General features: G+C 47.7%; 1 protein-coding gene across 7 annotated transcripts in view; it reads right to left on the reverse strand.

Moving 5' to 3' along the window:
- The window catches only part of ppp1r12a (protein phosphatase 1, regulatory subunit 12A), a 41514-nt gene that overhangs the window by 9116 nt on the left and 13791 nt on the right, over positions 1-18607 (reverse strand). For 3 of the 7 annotated variants that reach the window (XM_019276910.2, XM_027272210.1, XM_027272212.1), the window contains exons 2-18: positions 16098-16228; positions 12427-12545; positions 8589-8748; positions 7879-8023; positions 7714-7788; positions 7480-7571; positions 7241-7398; positions 6880-7001; positions 4705-4929; positions 4531-4622; positions 4194-4307; positions 3379-3531; positions 2943-3107; positions 2392-2562; positions 1163-1253; positions 624-806; positions 348-519 (exon numbers count right to left, since the gene is read on the reverse strand). In XM_019276910.2, coding sequence (XP_019132455.2) covers positions 348-519; positions 624-806; positions 1163-1253; positions 2392-2562; positions 2943-3107; positions 3379-3531; positions 4194-4307; positions 4531-4622; positions 4705-4929; positions 6880-7001; positions 7241-7398; positions 7480-7571; positions 7714-7788; positions 7879-8023; positions 8589-8748; positions 12427-12545; positions 16098-16228 — 2368 coding nt within the window. The remainder of the gene's footprint in view (positions 1-347; positions 520-623; positions 807-1162; positions 1254-2391; positions 2563-2942; positions 3108-3378; positions 3532-4193; positions 4308-4530; positions 4623-4704; positions 4930-6879; positions 7002-7240; positions 7399-7479; positions 7572-7713; positions 7789-7878; positions 8024-8588; positions 8749-12426; positions 12546-16097; positions 16229-18607) is intronic. The other 4 variants (XM_019276914.2, XM_027272213.1, XM_027272211.1 and 1 more) reach the window with 3 other exon arrangements.

Consider the following 18607-nt stretch of genomic DNA (forward strand, 5'->3'; position numbering starts at 1 on the left):
TGTGTTCAAACGTGAACTGTGGAGATTAGTGATTTGTTACATGGACTACTTCATGACACATCCAGTGACCATCGACTCGCTTGTTACCACGAGGCAGCGCTCTGTGGAAAGACCTGAGATCCCTGCTGAAGCGAGGAGAAGAAGACGGGGATGCAGAGCTGGATCTAAAGATGGTACGAACCACGTCAGTTATTATGGAGGACCTAAGATCTCTCTGAGCTAATGGCGATGTAGCTGGGGGTACAAAAGCAGTGGGCTCCAGCCAAAAAAAAAAGTTCCCAAGTTACCGAGCGAACACTTTTGCTGCGACGGCGCCTCATGAGGAGCTGCTGCCGGACGTCACTGACCTTTTTCCGTGTCTCTGGAGGAACGGCTGTAGGAGGAGGTGATCCCCGTCAGACTGTTAGGCCTGTTGAGGGAGCTGGAACTGGAGGACAAAGTGGTGCTAGAGTACGGGGTGGAGGCAGTGCTGGCTGTGGAAATGGCGGAGGTGGAGGACGAAGTCGAAGGCCGGTAGCGCTGGTAGGGGGAGAGACAGAAGACAGAAGGGTGAGGAGGGACGTCATGGTCGAGTATTTAAAAAGGTGTGGCTTACAGGTGTGAAGGTGATTCCAAACGTTTACCTCTTCGAAGCTGCGGTACTTCGATCGGTAATCGTCCTCCTTGGTCTCCACCTCCTTCTTCTCCTCCTGCTGCTTCTCCTTGTCCTGCTTCTCCCTCTCATCCCTCTCCTCCTCCCGGGTCTTTGTGGGACGAGTCCTGCCGATTGTTTTCTCAGCCTCTTGCAGGTCAGTCAGAGTCACGCCCTGGAAGAAGAGAAGAATACGTGAGCTCTCAAATTTAATCTTATTTTCAATCTAACTCGTTCTTTATCTTTTTTCATTTTTGGAGTCATACATGTCGGCACAGTGCTGCTCAGCTGTTTCTGCAGTAAAGCTCAAATTCAGTCGGCTTGTTAAATGATCAGCTTTGTAAAGTCTAGACGTTAAGTGCTGCCTGTGTACACACAAAGTGCCGACCTCACCGGGATGAGAACATTTATTTCAAACAGTCTACAGCTATAAAACCAGAATACAAACCTGCATGCCACCATTTGTTATCGTTTTGTTTCTGACGGAGGACGCCTTCGTTTAGGAGAAATCATGACGCGGCGTTGACTAACCTGGGTGGACCTCCTTGACTGTCGAGCCTGTCTGGAGCGAGCTTTCCTCTGGGACTCGGACTCCTCGTCTCGGACTGGCGTCAGGTATGACCTGACAAACACAGGACACACACTCGTTATCATTCAGCGAAATATCATAAGCCGACTGCTGGGATGGGGAAACTGTCATCACCTTGTATGGCAGCCTGACGATGAGGTGGTTTCCGAGCAGAAGCACGACTGACTAGGGTTGAGCACCAAGTCACACCTGAGCTGTCTACCGAAACACTACTTTAAACATGATGACCTGAACGGGCTAACCCGGGGCTGTGTTTCACTGGTCACCTGTCAGTTTGGGCTTCTTCTTCGGTTCATGCATCACCGACAGCAGAGTGAGGATATTAATCCTACAGCACCATCGGTGGTGTGGAACATGGAGCATGAAGCAGCTAAGCATGTCGAGGAATGTTGTTGGAGGACGATAAAGGTGTGTGTGAAGCCGGATAAATCTGGAAAATGTTCAAGACAAAGCTTTAACAGCATCCTTAAACCGACTCGTAGTCGCTGAGTGTGTGTGTGAAGTATGAACTCATTCAGCACACACTGCAGCCTCGGCCTTGAGGAAAATGTGCAGCTTCTGCCCATCGTCCTTATAAGGAGAAGTCGCTGGAGCGGTCCAGCCTCCAAACAGGCCTCCCCACTCCCACCACCATGACAGGTGGCTTATTTCAGCGCTACAACAGGAAGACGCGCACTCGACCCCCGCCCCTGTGACACACTCTGACATGTCGGACAGGCACATACACAACTCTCTCTTCCTCTTCTGCACTGTGTGTACAGAGTTTAGGATCACACACACACACACACACACACACAGTTCTCAAACAGAGGAAACGCATCCGGATTAGTGTTTGACTGAAGGAAGCTTTTCAAGTTAACGCCGATATTCCTGGAAGCTGCTTACAGTCGATGTTTTGTCACTGCTTGAACTTGTAGATGTCGTGAATCTACATGAATATGGGGAGTGAAGCGAGATAAATAAACAAATTTAGCGGCGTGGGGCGCTGAAAGCCTCAAATAAACCCAAAATAACAAGAGCCATAAACAATCTGAACTACAAGTTGTCTGTAACTAAACAAAATAGATCATTTCCGTCATATCGAGTTTGGCCTGTTCATTAAAAGCTGATTCAGATGAGATTAACCCACTTATATACATTCACGAGTCGCGTAAGTTTAAAAAAGGTTTACCTGCGTCTTTCAGAGCCGGTGACGGTGCCAGCGGTGGTGGTAGTGGTAGATATGGCGGTGGTGGTAGTGGTAGACGTGGTGGTGGTGGAGCCAGTGTTTATAGTGGGGATGACAGCGGCGGACTCCTTCTCCTTCTCCTTTTCCCTCTCGGCGCTCTCCTCTGACCAGTACCTGTTCGCACGCCAGCATTTGATTAAGAGACATTCTCACGGCAGATTCCATTTCAACCAGCTTTTAATAGAAAATCTGCGGCTGTAGACGGTTTTTAAGTGAAGCCACATGTCTGGAACATTCCTGTGCCCGTACATAATACGCTGGAGGATTTATTTCTATAAGTTTTCTTGGCTGCGGGCTGATCACATCAGACGGATTTCCTGTTAAAGAACGATTCAACATCTGTTTCACACAGCGGATTACCTCACTGCATATTAGCCGAGTGCATATTAGTAATTACTTTGGAAGATTAGCTGGCTGGTTTGATAAAAATAAATAAACAAACAAATAATTAATAAGAGTTACAAAACTAGTTCTAGAAGCTCCTGTTCGTGTACCTGCTGGTGAGACTGGTGGAGCCAGTGCGGGTGGAGGAGGAGCCCAGGCTGGAGAGCAGGCCGCGGTGGCCTGTGGGCGAGGTAACAGATGAGGAGGTGGTGGTGGTCGTCGTGGAGGAGGTGGTCGAGGAGCTCAGGTCCTCGTGTCTTCTGCCAAAAGAGCCGCTGTGGAGGGGGAGGGGGGACAAACAGCAGAGTCAGCAGGAGAGGAAAACGTGGGAAAACTGTGTGTGTGTGTGTGTGTTCTTTACGATTCTTTAGTCTAAAAACAAAAGTGAACCCGGTTTCATCCAGAGTCCAGTTCCAATATTCATTTAGCCATTAAACGCAACCAGAGACACACAAAACACATGGTACACACACACACACACACGACCAGAGAGGACAGGTTGGGTGTAGAGAGTTGGCGGTGCGCCCACGAGTGAGGCTGGTGTACCTGCGGTAAATGCTGTAAGACTGGTAGTGGGAGGTGGGTGGCTGCCAGGGTTTAGTGTTACAGGTGTTAGGGTCCAAGCTGGAGGTGGACGAAGACTTGGCCGGCACGTCCCGCGTGCTGCCGCTCCGCCCTAGTGCTAGCGTGTGGGACGTGCTGGGCGTGTTGGCAGGCGGGTGGGAGCGAGAGAGGCATGTTAGCGGTGGAGGCGCACACACAGATAACAGTATAAAGAAACATACATATTCAAGACCGTAAAAGCTTTGCACACTACTGGTGCATACGTGTCATATGGGGATAGATGCTGGCTGGATTTTGGCGTGTGGAAGTAGCTTTTACAACTTAAAAACAAGTGATTTAATTCGGAGTCTTGTATCCAGCGGTTTCCCCATATGACATGCGTGCAGCATAAGTCCATGTCTCGGTTTTGTGCCACAGGAATCTGATTTAACTTGGAGTCAAACAGCTCTAAAGCCTCGTTAAAAACGCCTGAGTAATGCCCTGCAAACTCACTGGCACAGTAACCTGACAGGACAGGTACAGTCATGCAAGAGGAAGGCGTTGGGGGTGGCTGATTTGCATGGCTTTCACAGTAGCTGCTGCTGCTGCGCACGGAAAGCATGTACGTACATATCTCTGATGACATAACCTGAGCGAAATGTACAGAGGATGATTGATAAACAGCTATCAATGCTCAAAGCTATGCAAGTAAACCTGAGGGAGGAGGAATGGGATCATCGGATCAGATGGGACAGATCTGATGATCGGATGGAGGATGGGAGGTTTTTGTTTGGTTGTTTGTCGCTGCGGGAGCTAACCTGCGCTGGTAGCTGGAGGTTCGGTTGGTGGAGGCGCTTCCTTCGCTGTTCTTCAGGTCGTCGTCCCAGCGTCGCCGGGTGTATGAGCCACTACGTATCAGAGGAGTCGAGTCCCTGGGGAGCCACAAGCTACAATAGTACCCAAGGCTTCCACAAAGACTTGCATAGATTCTGTTTTTCCCCCCACATTAAGTCTACCAACAACCTGACCAAAGGCTGAGCCACACACACCATGCAGAGCATTGAGGCCTGTGGCCTGCAACACACAGCAGTGGGCAGCAGGAGCCGCTCATGCCAATGCATGTTTGCACAGAGCCGCTCGGCTCCGGGGCTTCACCTGTTTTCCTTCTCGTCGATGTCTGAAGTGCTGGCCAGTCTCCTGGGGATGGTGGGGGCCACGTAGGCGAGCCGGGTCCCTTTATCCTTTTCCTGTGGACGGACGAGGACTCGGTTAGTAACTGTAAGCAGACGCTAAACAAGACCTCTACGAAAGGAGTTCATGACTGTTGACCTTCTCTTTGTCCTTGTTGTCCAGGGAGGACGAGAGGCGAGGGCTCGAGGCAGAGCGCATCACCCCGGTCGTGTCCTTCTCCCTCTGAGCCTCCTTGGTGGCCGTGATCTCCGCCAGCGCCCCGTAGCTGCCCGTCTTCCTCAGTCCCAGCCGCCACGACGCCGGAGACTCGTCTTTCCGCTCCTCCTCCACTTTAGCTGAAACCTTTCCGGCAGGCTGGATGGCCTGAGAAGGAGGAAGGGTGGTGTTAGTGTACAAAGTTAACTGTTTAAAAAGATGTTAAGAGATTTTATTTTAGTAAACTTGGTGAGTGACAGGAATCAAGCGGTGGTCAGAGACGGTTTAATCTCCAGGGGCTGAAACTTTTAAACAATGACCACTTTTTTAAAAAAAGGAAGGGCATGCCAGTTAAGAGGTACGATCACATCCTCGACTAACAACTACTGGACTCAAAATCATTCAAGATTAAAGGGTCTTCTCACAGTGGTGAAAGGAGATTTAAATCTTTTGGGATTTTGAAACTTTTCAGGTTTGGCCACAAACGACGACAAGCAACCAAACGAAACACAGAAAGCCACACGGACACACGGTGAGAGCACGACCGGGGAGTGAAACACAACACCACGTGGGGTCGATGGGTGAAAGTCAGCGACCTGGAGGTCCGATCAGCATCAACCTGGATCAGACTTAAGGTGGTTACAGGAGGGAGGGAGGAGGGTTAAGTGCTTTGTCAGTGCACAGGTGCATGTGGGATGAGAGAACACACCGCCGATGCCTCACCATGGGTTTTTTGGGCACTAGAGAAATGCCAGTTTTGCGCAAGCCTTGACGCCACAATGCAGGACAGCCCGGCTCCGCCACAGGCATGAGGGGAGTAATACAATCAAACTAAAGCCAACCAAAGACAAGAGCCCGCAGGGAGGGGGGTGAGAAAGACACCGAGGGGAAATGGGGATGGGGTAGGGGAGGAAGACAGAGAAAAAAAAAGCCAGAATAAGACAGAAGCAGCAGCAAAAGAAACACACTTCATAGCAAGGATAGATTTCTTTTTTTTTTAAAGGCCTAGTCACACCACACAATGCTTACTGCCGTAAAAACATTTGGTAGTGTCAAAACTGGGACGTTGTTAATGTTTTGCTCACTCTTGTTACACAGAAGACATTGTGATGTGTGAGCGCTAGGCTTCGGAGAAGGATCGGAACGAGAAATTGCGAGAAAAGAAAAGCAGAAGAAGGAAAAGAAGGAGCAACATTCAGAAAGTTTCAGGTAGGTGGGCGCTGACTGCAGCGTTCAGAAGAGACAGAACACTGTAGACATGTCTTCCTATTTAAAAAGGGACGTTCAGGAGTGTGAAAACATGACGCAGCATGTAGGTGGTGTCTCGTATCACAGACTTAGCGGAGCGAGCATCACAGCTTTGGATTTTCCGCTCTAAATGCATCATGAATTATTCAAATACCTTCAACAGATACTCATGACGCCACATTAAGTAAACCAGTGGCCTGAGAGAAGCAGACATGCTACCAGGGTTCACTTTTGTTCAGTGCTTGGCCTCGTTTTGCCAGCAGAGGGCGGCAGACTCAAAGCGGGAGGACGACACCCGTGCTCTGTTGCCCAAACAGTCACATAGTAAACTGTTAACATTAGGCGGAATTGGCCACCGATGCCGCGTGTTCTGCGTCACGAAGAGCAAATCACAACCAGGAACAACCATCTCCATGAAGGCCTGGTGGAGTGTGTGTTCGTTTAAAGTAAACCCCCCCCCCTCCACCCGGTATCGTCACCCGGCTGTGAAATTCACTTTGAGCTAAATAGATGGTGAATTTTATTGATCTGTTTATATAACGAGGCACCGAAATGTCTCGGTAGAAGAGAAAAGTTGGCTCCGTGCGACAGGAGATGCAGATTCTACTTGAAGTGGTTTGAGGGTGGAATAGTGACACGGTTGCGTCATGGCTGTGCCGCAGCATTTCATTTCCTCCAAGGCCTTTTTTAAAAAATAAAACAAAAAACGATCAAGTGATCGCTAATTCGAGTGAAATTTGTGTTTTTAGATTTGTGGCAGCTGCCTCGTTGATTTTTAAGTGACAGAAACACTCTGTGACGTTAAATCGCTGCATCCCTGCTCTCTCCGCGCAGGGTAGGACGGTAAACACTCCGTCCACCAGGCCGTACCTTCTTTACCGGCGAAGTGGGGGTCGTCACCTGGTTAGTTGGGCTGGTCGGAGGTGACACCGTGATGCCGGTCGCGGTGGGCGTCGTGTTGTTGCTCACCGATGCCGATGGCTTGCTCTTGTCTGGAGGGGGGGTCAAGAACAAACAAGAATTAAATTAGAACGTGCTCGGACTATTAATGGATTAAAGAAAGGTTTCTGTGCCACATAAAGAGACAGACTGACCCACATTTGCTTCCTTTCGAACATGTCACGGTAAGAAGACAGAGCTGACAGAATCTATGCGAGTAATTTAACTGTCAGGAAATGCTTCAGATTTACTGATACCACACAACAAGTCAGAAACAAGACACACAAAGCACCTGCTTCATTCTCCGACTCCGAGTCTTCATCCTCCTCTTCTTCGCTGGAGCAGCTCGACTCGTCCTTCTTCCCCTCCTCTTCTTCATCCACCTTCTCCGGTTCTAAGGTCTCGATGCGTGGGGCCGTCTTCTCCGGCTCCAGAAGCAGCGTTTCTTTGCTGCAGCACACAAGTTTAACACCGTTAGCGCCGTATTTTTGAACTACCATCGGTGGCTTAATAATCTTCCGAGCCGTTTACCTCTTTAGCGGCTTCAGTGATTGGTTGTTATCTCCGGTGGTCGTCGTTTCAATCAGAGGAGATTTCTTGACATCTTTCTTTCCGCTCATCAGCTGGAATGCAGAAAGCAAAGCTCAGCAGCTCTAATGGGAACACAATCTTGTAACGACTACACACCTCAGTCAAAAAGCAGCCGCCGTTAAAACTGCAGACGAAGTTATTCTGTGCAGATACGAGTTCTACAATCAGACTCACCAGATTTTGCTTCTTTTGTAGTTCTTCTAAATATCCCAGAACATCTTCGTCTGCTACGTCGAAAGCCGTCTGGCCCTGAGAAGAAGAAACGCAGCCATAGTTACCCCCAAAACACAGACCGCACAGCGATTACTGGCGCGACTCGTGACACTTCCGGTCACCCACCATTTTATTAATGAGGTCCATGTCACATAGATTCTCCACCAGTATCCTACACGCCTCCTCTTTGCCCCAGTGTGCCGATGCGTGTAGAGGAGTCCAGCCGTCGTAGTCCTTAATATTTACATCATACCCTGCTTGGATTAAAAGCCTGCACGATAGAGGAGCGGAGAGTGTGTGTTAGAGAGACAGGAGACAAACAACGAAAAAAAAAAATATCTCGGATTTGGTAAACTAATCTTTCAAGGTGATGCCAGCATGCAAGCTTTTAGAAGTGCGTCAGCGTTGTAACCCCGGGTCGGATTTATGAGATGAGGAGTCTGACCAAAATGAGGCTGGCAGATTTTAGGACTAATATTTCAGTCTATAACTCTGCCATGACGGGGCGAAACATCCAGATCCCCGTCTTTGTATATGGCATCTGTGCTAAACATCAGAGATCTTAGAGCTATCTATGGCAGCCGAGTGAGCTGGCGGGCTTCCCGGACCAGATGGACAGACGGCTGCAGCTCCGTATTAACAGCCTACAGAGACGATGTCAGAACAACGCATTGACAAGATGCAGAGACCAGGATATGTTTGGCATTCAAAAAAAAAAAAAAAACCTGTCCTGTATTTACATAATGTACAGGAAAGAATTTATGCAACAATAAGCTATAAATGAGTTGGTGGTTCCATTTTTGGCCCAACATGGAATCAAGTTCACGCTCGCTTACTTTAAAACCTCGACGTATCCCTTCGCAGCAGCTACGTGGAGCGACGTCCCTCCGGACTTGGCGTGCCGGACGTCTTGGATCTGGCCGCTGTTGAGCCACTGCCGGGCGTCCCTCAGCATGACCCGCTCCTCCTCTTTCCGGGCCGCCTCGATGTCCACCCCTGTGTGAAGAGACAGAGGAAGATTGTGTCACTGAGGGGATTACAGGAGACGAGCTGCCAGCTGTAACACTGAACCCGGAGCGAGGCACGGCTTCACAGAGGGATTTATTATGAGTTCTTACATCTTCAGGAAGGTATGTGAACGTTTGGTATTTATTACATTAGTTTGTGACAGCGGATTACAGCAGAGAGCAGAAAATATTTCGACACATGACCATCTTTGCATTTTTAAAACGCCGCTGTAATAATGAAACAATCGTGGCTTGCACTCGTGCACCTCTGCACTCGGAAAAATAAACATGACATTACTCTGGCAGGCTCTCAACACTAGAGGGTGTTGAAAAGCACTTGCTCCGACTTCAGCAAATCGCCCTGTGCCAATTTTCTGTCAATCCGACGATGAAAAAGTGGCTGCGAACACGCAGGCCTCAGCCAGTTTAAAGTGGGTCAATATGTCGGAGCTATACGCTGCGTGCGGCGCAGCACTGAAAACAGACGGTTATTGTCTTGTTGACACCTGGTTGGAACAAGAGACGGTCTAAAACGCGCTGCCGCACGAATCACTGACCCGTCAGCTGAGCGTTAACTGTGCACGACTTCATAAAATTCAAGTAGTGCTCTCGGGGGTTGGGAGCCAAAACTCCAGCTGATCTTATAGGTTTATTCTATTCCCGAGGATACATCATCACTCATATCCTGACACTCGGGAAAGCTTTGAGATCGCCCCAAGGGTTTTTAAACTGATGAAAGAGAACATCTGCGTGTGCGAGGTTTAGGCCGGTGCTGGAGAGGACGCTGGATTCACAGAACAGACTTGAAAACAAGGTTTACAAGCTTTAAAAATGTCGGTGAAAGCGTGCACGCAACACAGAGGCAACAATATTCTGGTTTGTTTCAAACTGGATGTGTTGCTCGTTAGGAGGTTTCGTGGACTTGAGGTCTAAAAGCGAAAACAAATGGAACGAAGACGACTCCGTGTCTGAGTTTATGTGAAGTTTGTTTCAAACCGAGCGACCGGCCCGTTGTCTCAGTCTGGTTTGCTGCTCGGCGAAGCAGCAACATTCGTTCTTCCTCATCACCACTCTGCACACTGGCTCACATGTTTTGGTTCTGTACCAGACTCCACAAAGTTTGTTGTTTTTTGTTACTCTGAAGTTTTCCAGCATGTTCTTCCTCCTCATCCTGGAGAAGACCCGATACAAGTCGTCAGGGAAAGCCAACCCGTCCACGACTATGTCTCAGAGCAGAGGGGACCCTCATGACACCTCAATGACTTTTTCAGTTCAACATTTGTCTATTACATGCTGTAATTCTACATTTTGTAACTGTATGGATATACAGACGCTTTTGTTCGTTTAGTTTTTTGCCCCTTACATGTGAGGGGAGGGGTTAGATAGGGCAGGTAATGGTAATCATTTGTTAGAAAATGTTATAGAAAATGTGTGTATTTTTAAAATGTTGTCACGTTCTTTCAGGGTTACAAACATCAGGAACTCGGTGATAATGTTACAAGGCCTCCATTTGTAATGCTGCACATTGCTGTGGTGTATTCACACACTATGCCAGGTATGTGTACTCTAACTATTTAATCAAGGTGAGACGACCACAGAAATGCCACTTTTCAAACTCGACGAGTACGAGAAAAAAGTATCCGCGCCTACGCCACAGAGGAGAATTAACCTAAACCTCCTCATGGCGGTTCAATTAATGCGTTCAATGGGAGCCGGCCAGGTAGGGCGACGTCCCGTGATCTCTTGGGAAGTAGCCTACACTGAGTCTATAAAAAGCCAGGCGGCCTCTAAGTAGGACTACAGAATAAGAGCTGAGTGGAAGAATTGGCAGCAGTTGAGTTTTTACAAGAGGACGGCACGTCTTCTAACCGAGCATCGCAAAGCTAAAGGGAAAATTAAATAGACCAAAAAAGGAGCGGACTGCCTCCTCGTGCCTACAGTGTGTTTGGTCAAGCCGAAGTGAAATGTCTCTGAAAACAAAACACCTTGGAGGTAAGTATAGTGTCTGACCTTTCAGAACATTTGATTTCTACCCTCTCAGCACCGGGGACAGAGTCTGCCTGAGAAACATTTGTCGGATTCTCCACCTTCAGCTCGTTACAAGGACGGGCTGCAGCCCTCGTGAGGCAGCTGACGGAGGAGGGAGCCAATCAGGGTCAGGCAGAGGATATAGAGGTTGCCCCCCTGCCAATGAGAAAGCATGGCTGCTCGCTAACAAGTTTAACACCATGACTGCTGTCTCTCTTTGAGGGGGGAGAAAATCACATTACAGACATACAGCAGCGTTACACAACAGCTTGTTGCATAATGCTGCCTTGCTACCTTTAGCACGGAGGACTGAGCTGCGGATCGTCTGCAGCTGCCGCGAGGCCGGGACGACCGCAGACTCGCTCTTCAGCAGGATTTTATCTCATGCAGGCCTGCATTAATAACCTGGATAAATAATGACTCAGTGTTTAGGAGTTCGGCTCTGTGACGCCTACGCGTTTTGCTTTTTTTTTTGCGTCTGCTTCGTGATGGATCTCGGAGGAGGCAGCATGCGACTGCTCTGAAATCAGGGCGGCACATCTATCAAGGCATCTGCAAATCAAAGCTGACAGCTGCTGCTGCTGCTGGCTCGGGATGCTTGAGGTTCGGGTGGGTGCGTGTCTCGCCGCTGTTGCATAACACGGCCGAGGAGTGGAACATGCAAACGGCGCTCTGGGTGTAATTATCAATGGATGCCATGTGCCTCCAAACACTCGGAGCCTGACTTAAAGGACTGTCAAGGGATTGACGGGTCATAGACGGCCTGTTTCCTCGATGATATTACAGTTTACACTAACGCACGATGCACTTTAACATGCAGACCGTACGTCTTCCCTGCTGACAAGGGAGCTGCTGTGACATGAATGTCTGAGCGAGGCGTACATGACTTGCATTTCACACCTTGACTGTGGCTGTAAACGTAGCATTTCTCATGGAGTAAAATGTGAAACAATCGTGCCACGGAGAAAGGTAAAGCCGCTCGACCTTTATTAGTGAACATGAGCCCAGGAGCCCCGCTCTGGCCCCGGGGCCAGTTAACACATCTGTGCGTGGCCTCTCACCATAGGAGGGAGGGGGCCTTTCATCATCTTAAGAACGCCCCGGCCAAAAATAGAATAAGTTTTTTTCCTCGAATCGTCACGAGTGCTCGCAACACAGCTGGATCGCTTTTCTGCATTATGCAAGATTTCCCTCAAGATGCATGAAACACACGTACCTCCATGAGCACGCAGGGCACAGCTTTAAATTCTCATTCTGTCTTTACTGTTGCTCTGGATGCTCAGAAATAATCTCAATAAATTTGCCGTGTTATATTCTGTCCTGCAGCTTAAACTCTGACACGTTTGCAGCCTTTAACGAGCAGCGTCCCCGTTAAAGCGCTCAATAAATAAAGCAGAGTGCACGCGTTGTGTCATATTTAGCACCGCTCTAACACTTTCTTGTTGCATTAACAGCACATGACCTTGTTTTATATTAGCTGCAGGATATTAGCAGAGGTTACAGTGGTTTGTGACAGTTACACAGTGCGTGTGTGTGTGGTATTATTTTATGATGCTTGCTTTGGGAGAGAGAGACGAGCCAGTAGTCCAATATTGACAATGCAGCTCGGTCTGTGCGGTGTGTATGTATGATATTGCACCTTGTCTGTTGATCTCGTTCTGCAGGAGCTCCTCCATCGCCTCCTCTTCGGCGATGTCCAGGGGCGTCTCGCCTTCGCTGTTCACAACTCCTACGTTGGCGCCCTGGCTGATGAGATACCTGCGACAACAACAACAAACAGCACACACACAAATATTTTAGGCTCGAGCAGAGATGATATTTATAGAAAACAAGCTTTGAAAATATTCCAGAGCGGTATAATCAAAGAGGTCAGACTGTATGAGGCCTTTGAGGTCACTTCATTGAGGAATGAGGAAGCTGAGTCAGCCTGTGTCTCCGGTTTTACCTCGACCTGACACCCAGTCCAAATTACACTGATGAATTAAAGTAATTATAATAATTAAATACACAATGATCAGCTGTGAATTCTTGGAACTGCTAAAACTCCCTCCAAGACATCAGAATAGAAACATTCATATGTTGGATGGAGAAGGAGCAGATCTGCAGAGACGTGTGTGCACTTCACGCTGTTGGTTGAGCACACACACACACTGAAGTTTCAGCCAACACTTTATGACAAAAGGTAAACAAGCACGGTACAAGCTCAAATAACCGAGATGCTAATTGCCTGAGCGCTGAAAAACGCCGTGTGTTCAAATGGAGGGTCTGTGCAAACACGGAGAGACGCGCCGCGCCTACATGATAAAGAAAAAGGAGGAGCGGCGCAGGCGGGTGGTGAGTGTGTTGGCATGGATGTTTACCGCTCGCTCGGCTTTACAGTACAGCTACTGTCAAGTTCACCTCGCGGCGCCGTGGCGACTGACGCAATCAAAGCGTTCATTGCTACAAGACGTGATGAAGCGGAGCTCGCTTCAGCTGACAGCTGCTTCCCCAAAAAGGCAGTTTCCTCTTCATGTGAAGTGTCTTTTTGTAAGTTTTAGTGCCATCTAATAATAGTGAGGCTGCAGACTGCTACCGCATGAATACCCCTCGCCTCACTCTAGCCCTCTCCAGGCAAGAAACAAACAAACAGTGGCTGTGAAATCCTTCTACAGAATGAGATAATTAGATTTTTTGGACATATACGTCCAGAATGGTTCAAACATTTGATGAATGTTCTGCTGGAGGCAGATGGTCGTCACAGAAGAGCCCAGCTCTGAATGCATGGAAATGGAAAAATGTATGTTTGATGCAGGTTGTCAATAAAAAAAATAACAACAATAAAAACAGCTGATCTAGAGAGCTTTGTTTGTCTGTGCTGGACTAGAAGAGAACAGACGAGTGGACCTGCTGTAGACAGAGAAGCCTTATTCTGAAGTAACAAAAGCAAAAAAATAAAAAATAAATAAATGTTACGCACCAGAACTTTACGGTCACAAAGATGCTGTTTAGTGGAACATTTTACAGCTGGAAAAATACACTGAACTATGTAACGGTAACACTGTTGCTGACATTCCTTTGGCATCTCTGCAGCTGTTTCTTGATACTTATTGACCAACGTGTAGCGATATATGTGGAATAAGTCAATATTGGCCAATAACAGCTGATTTCAACCTCCGGTGTTGGGAAATGAAGCCTGTAATCCCTCAGTCGTCCACTTGAGGCTGGCTCCAGAAGTGAGCCAGTCTCCATAAGTCCCCATGTCCAAATGTCCAACTTCACAGCAGAAATAAACATGTTTACAGCCTGGTACAAAAAACTGTTTTGGTCTCTGTAGCTAATTTCCCCGTTCATGACAACTGTACTGAGGGTGAATTTATATACAACTCACCTGTTCAGGTTATATTAAGGCTTAAAGTTATACAGGATTAAGAGCGTGGACGCTTGATTGACAGGTAGGAGCCGTTACAGATGGCTCGACCCGCCTCAGGTCTGTCTATTCTTAATACTGTCATTGGTCGGACGCGGAAGCATAACCTGAGCAAATGCTTAAAGCGTAAATGAGTATAAAAAGTATAAAAAGTTCATGAACAGGTCGTCTGATAAAACCCTGAGAGCTGTGAGTATTGTGTAAACAAGAACGTGTGATTATTGTGCTGGTTTCTTCTTCTTTTACGTTTTAACGTACGTTTCATTTGCTCAGTTTTACCTGAAATAGCTGAGATTTAGTTCAGATTGAATGAATCTCAACTCCTCGTCTGCACGTCTGTTTACAGACTCATCATCTCAAAGCATGAAAGACCTTCAGCTCAGCCATAAAATCCTCTAAAAAAAAATAATAACAGACAACCGAAATAAGCATCCGACACTGTATTCAAGCCTCCTCGGTGATTTAACCCTTTCCATCTCTGTCGCCCGCCAGCGCAGATTCAAGACCTTTTTCAACCGTTCAACATCTTGACTTCAGCTGCTTCCAATTAAAGCTGCGGTGAGACTCAGGCCCTTCTCATTAGGCTGACACACCACTTGAAACGGACTCGGCGCTTATGACCCCCCCCTCTCCCTCTCCCCCTCGCCTCCTAAATGCTCAGCTGACTGACTGCAGTTAGGACGTTTTATACAGTCATGATTGGACTTTCTATTCGGCCTATTTTGGGTCCGCTTTGCTCGGGTTTGATGGTTTTTGTGGTGTGGAGTCTCACTGTGGGATTCTCAACCAAACCCTGCCATTAGACGGCTGTGGTGACACCGGGGGGGGCTTATGGAGATACGCTCCCTGCTTTTGGAAGTTGCTGTTGAGGATGCTGGGATTTAAAATGGGTCTCTGCTGAGAGCTCGCCACCCACATCATGCTGCGGAGGTTCTCTCTATGACATGATGTCTCCATTAGTCACCCATATCAGGCCAACCACTTGACCTTTTCATTCATTACGCGGCAACAAAAAACTTGTTGTTTTCGGTAATACTAGCCCAGCACTGCTGCGGTGTTCACGAGGCTTCTGGTCACAGACTTCCAGAGTCTGAAACGTAAACAACACCAAAATGATGTGGACTTTTTTAGTTTTTAAATCAAGAGGCTTGTGTATAATTTCCTTACTACATTACAACTTAAATAGCATGGCCAACTTTGCCCGGAGACTAATTTGTCCATAAGCCACGTGTTTATCTTCCTGTTGCACTTGTTACTCTACGGGAAAACATCAATAGTAGGGATAAATCTGTGGCCAGGTTCCTGTAACGTTACACAGAAGTAAAGCAGGTCACAGCACACTCCCAATACGCCGAACAATGAGTACAACTGAGCTCCTTCAGCCCCCTTTAGCCTGTTTAAATATCCTCCGATAACATCTCTGTGTTGTGTTCTGTGCCCTGCGAGCAGTCTTCCTACCTGAAAAGGACTTAGCGGCAAGAAAATACTCTCTGGTGCAACTCTAGAGCTCGACTCCAGATATGGCGCTCGACAATGATCCTCTCCGTATTTGATTACATCACGACCACAATGCTATGAGATGTCAAAATGTGACGGGGGGAAGCTGTGCGGCGGCTGAAGATGACGGCACCGATAAAAAGACAGAGGTGACCAACGGGGGGGCTCGGCTGCAGCCATGTCAGCCCGGATGAAGTGAAATGAAATTGTGTAGCAGCATCTGGACCTTCTTACAGAAACATCCTGATCTTACCAACACTGTTACAAAAGAAGCAGTTTCTTAGAAGTAGCTACACATAAAAACAGGATGTACGGAGGATGTTTGCAGAAATCAAACCTGATGAACCAGATACCGCTTCTTGGAAACCGAATAAAGCGCCTCGGGCCGCTCAGTCAGTACTCACTCTGCTATGTCTAGGTATCCGCAGGAGGCTGCGGCGTGGAGGGGGATCCAGCCCTCGTTGTCGGGCTGGTTGATGCCGGCTCCGTGTTCCACCAGGAAAGTCACCATGTCGACGTTGTCGTCTATGCACGCCTGAAAGAGAGAGGAAAGAGAGAGAGTGTGAGGCTGCTGCATTTGATAGACTGCCACGTGCTTTCAGAATTGTTGGGGAATTTTGGCAGCCGGAGCGTTCCCGACATGCCTGCACATAGCGGGGGTGCTTGAAATACCACATAGCGTAGTACTGCGCCTATATGCTGCTACTTCTTTATGCAGGAAGGTTCATTTAATGACTGCTTCTGCTTAAAAAGCCAGCTCTGCACACACGAGCCAAATATTTTCTCAAGGGTGATAAATCAAAACTACTGAAATAACCACACACACACACACACCATAGGTTGTTCTCCAACACTGAGCTGTTGATGAATCACTCGATTAAATCCACATCTGCAGCTAAGCAGAAGTAAAACCGCTTTATTGGCCAGTTTGTCCTTCTTCATTTAATAATCGTAATGTGGCATTCTGTGGACGAGCTAACGAGCTAAAGATAGTCTGTTTTCGTTGAGGACGGGAAGATGTCCCCCCGACGGGCAGGCATGTCGTTCGGTGAGGAGGAGACGTCTGAAAGACTTGTACATGAAAACATCTCAGATCACGGTCACACTTAAGGGGAAACACACTTTTTTTTGTGTCTAATGGGAACAATGTTTGAGAATTGGCTGCAGTCGGCCGCCACAGGCAGGTAACAATGTGTAAAACACTCAAACTCAAAGTCAACAACAAACCATGTGATGTAAAAATCCTGAGGAGAGAAAAAAAAAAAACAGATAACATCTGTTTCTGATCATACTTTTTAAATACTTTAGTTCTTAGTTCATATAAAGTGGTCATCAAAGTTTCTATTAATTTTTCTCTCATGTGAAGTTCGTTTAAAGTTAATCTACCTTGCAGTGCTCTTAATATTCAGCTGAAGAATCGAGGTCTGAACCAGCAGCAGAAACAAAAACACGCATGTTCGATAATGGCCGTCACCGACAGAGTGGGCGCTCGGCGCTGCGCCCTCGCTGTCACCGTCTTTGCACCATCCGTGATGTTATATCGCCGTGCATGCATGACTGACAACACGGTGAAAACACAAGTGGATACCCGCAGAAATAAACAAGAGGCTGCTGGTGGGAGAGAACTAATTTAAGATCTTCTGACTCATGGTGTGGGAGATGCTGCGATTCTACCCACGCTGGGAAGAAGAGTTTGCAGCGGGTGGGTTTCCATTGTGCGTTCAATCAGTCAAGTGTTGTCAAAGTTACTATAGGACGTGTCTTTACTTTGTATTTCTTACAGTCTCCAGGCTTAGACAGCAAACTACGCTGTTAGAAATCTATTTCCTAAACAATAAAACTAATCTCCTTCTCTCTCCTCATTTCCTGTCTCTTCACTATCGTCTCAACGCTCATTAAGTAGACAATGCCCCTCCAAATACGTAATACATAAAAAATAAATAAAAAAGGTCTGTTTTGGGTTTTATTCTGCCAAGAACTCACACCACTGTGAAATTTCTCACGCCACAACAAGCTTACCCTGGACCTTCTTACTAAGCCGCAGACAAAGCGAATTTTTAACGCTTCGTTTCGTTTATTTCCAGCGCCGTGTTCGATGGATACAAACTACATAAAATTCAGACACAGCCAGAGCAACAGAAGCTTTACTTGGCCACAAGCCTGAGAAAGAGGGGGGGAGCGAGGGAAAGCTCTTTTCATTCAGGACAAACAAGATGTTACCTCACATCAACAACCTGCAAAGCACGGCTCAGTCCTCGAGTGGGAAAAATAAAAAAAAACAGCAGCTCTCCGACATGCTGATCTCCACAGTCGTGAACCGATCCGTCTGATTGACAGCTGTCGTAGTAAATCATCAGCAGACAGACAACAACCCCACACCGCAGCAATATCCAAACCAAACTTTGCCCCCTTTCCCACCCGCCTCCATCACTGAACACTGTGCCTGGACTGTCTCGTGCTCTTCTCCTGAGGTTGCTATGACAACAAAAGCGTTGACAGGGGAAACAGATACACACTAACACACACGCACACACACAGCAGCGGCCTCACGTTCGGGGCACACGACTATCTGGCTGGAATCCTTGTCCAAATTTGGGCCGTTTACAACGCCGTACATGGCCAGAGCCGAAGAGTGCCTCACTGAGCTTATCTGACGGTGTGTGTGTGTGTGTGTGTGTATGATGTGATTTGGTTGTATGTGTGTGTGTGAGAGGGGGGGTGGCTCAGGCAAAGAGTTTCTCCAGGTGCAGACGGACATGAATTTTTTTTTTTTTTTGGGGTTCATCCAACTTTGTTTTAGGGAAGACGACGGGGCGAGACGTCTCTCTGAAAGCAGTCAGTAGCTCTCCTCGCTGGTGAAGCGATGTGGCTACGCCGTCCCAACACATGGCAGCTCGTGGTTCCCGTCCAAGTC

This window comes from Larimichthys crocea, chromosome XX, assembly GCF_000972845.2.
Source record: "Larimichthys crocea isolate SSNF chromosome XX, L_crocea_2.0, whole genome shotgun sequence".
Lineage (NCBI taxonomy): Eukaryota > Metazoa > Chordata > Actinopteri > Sciaenidae > Larimichthys > Larimichthys crocea.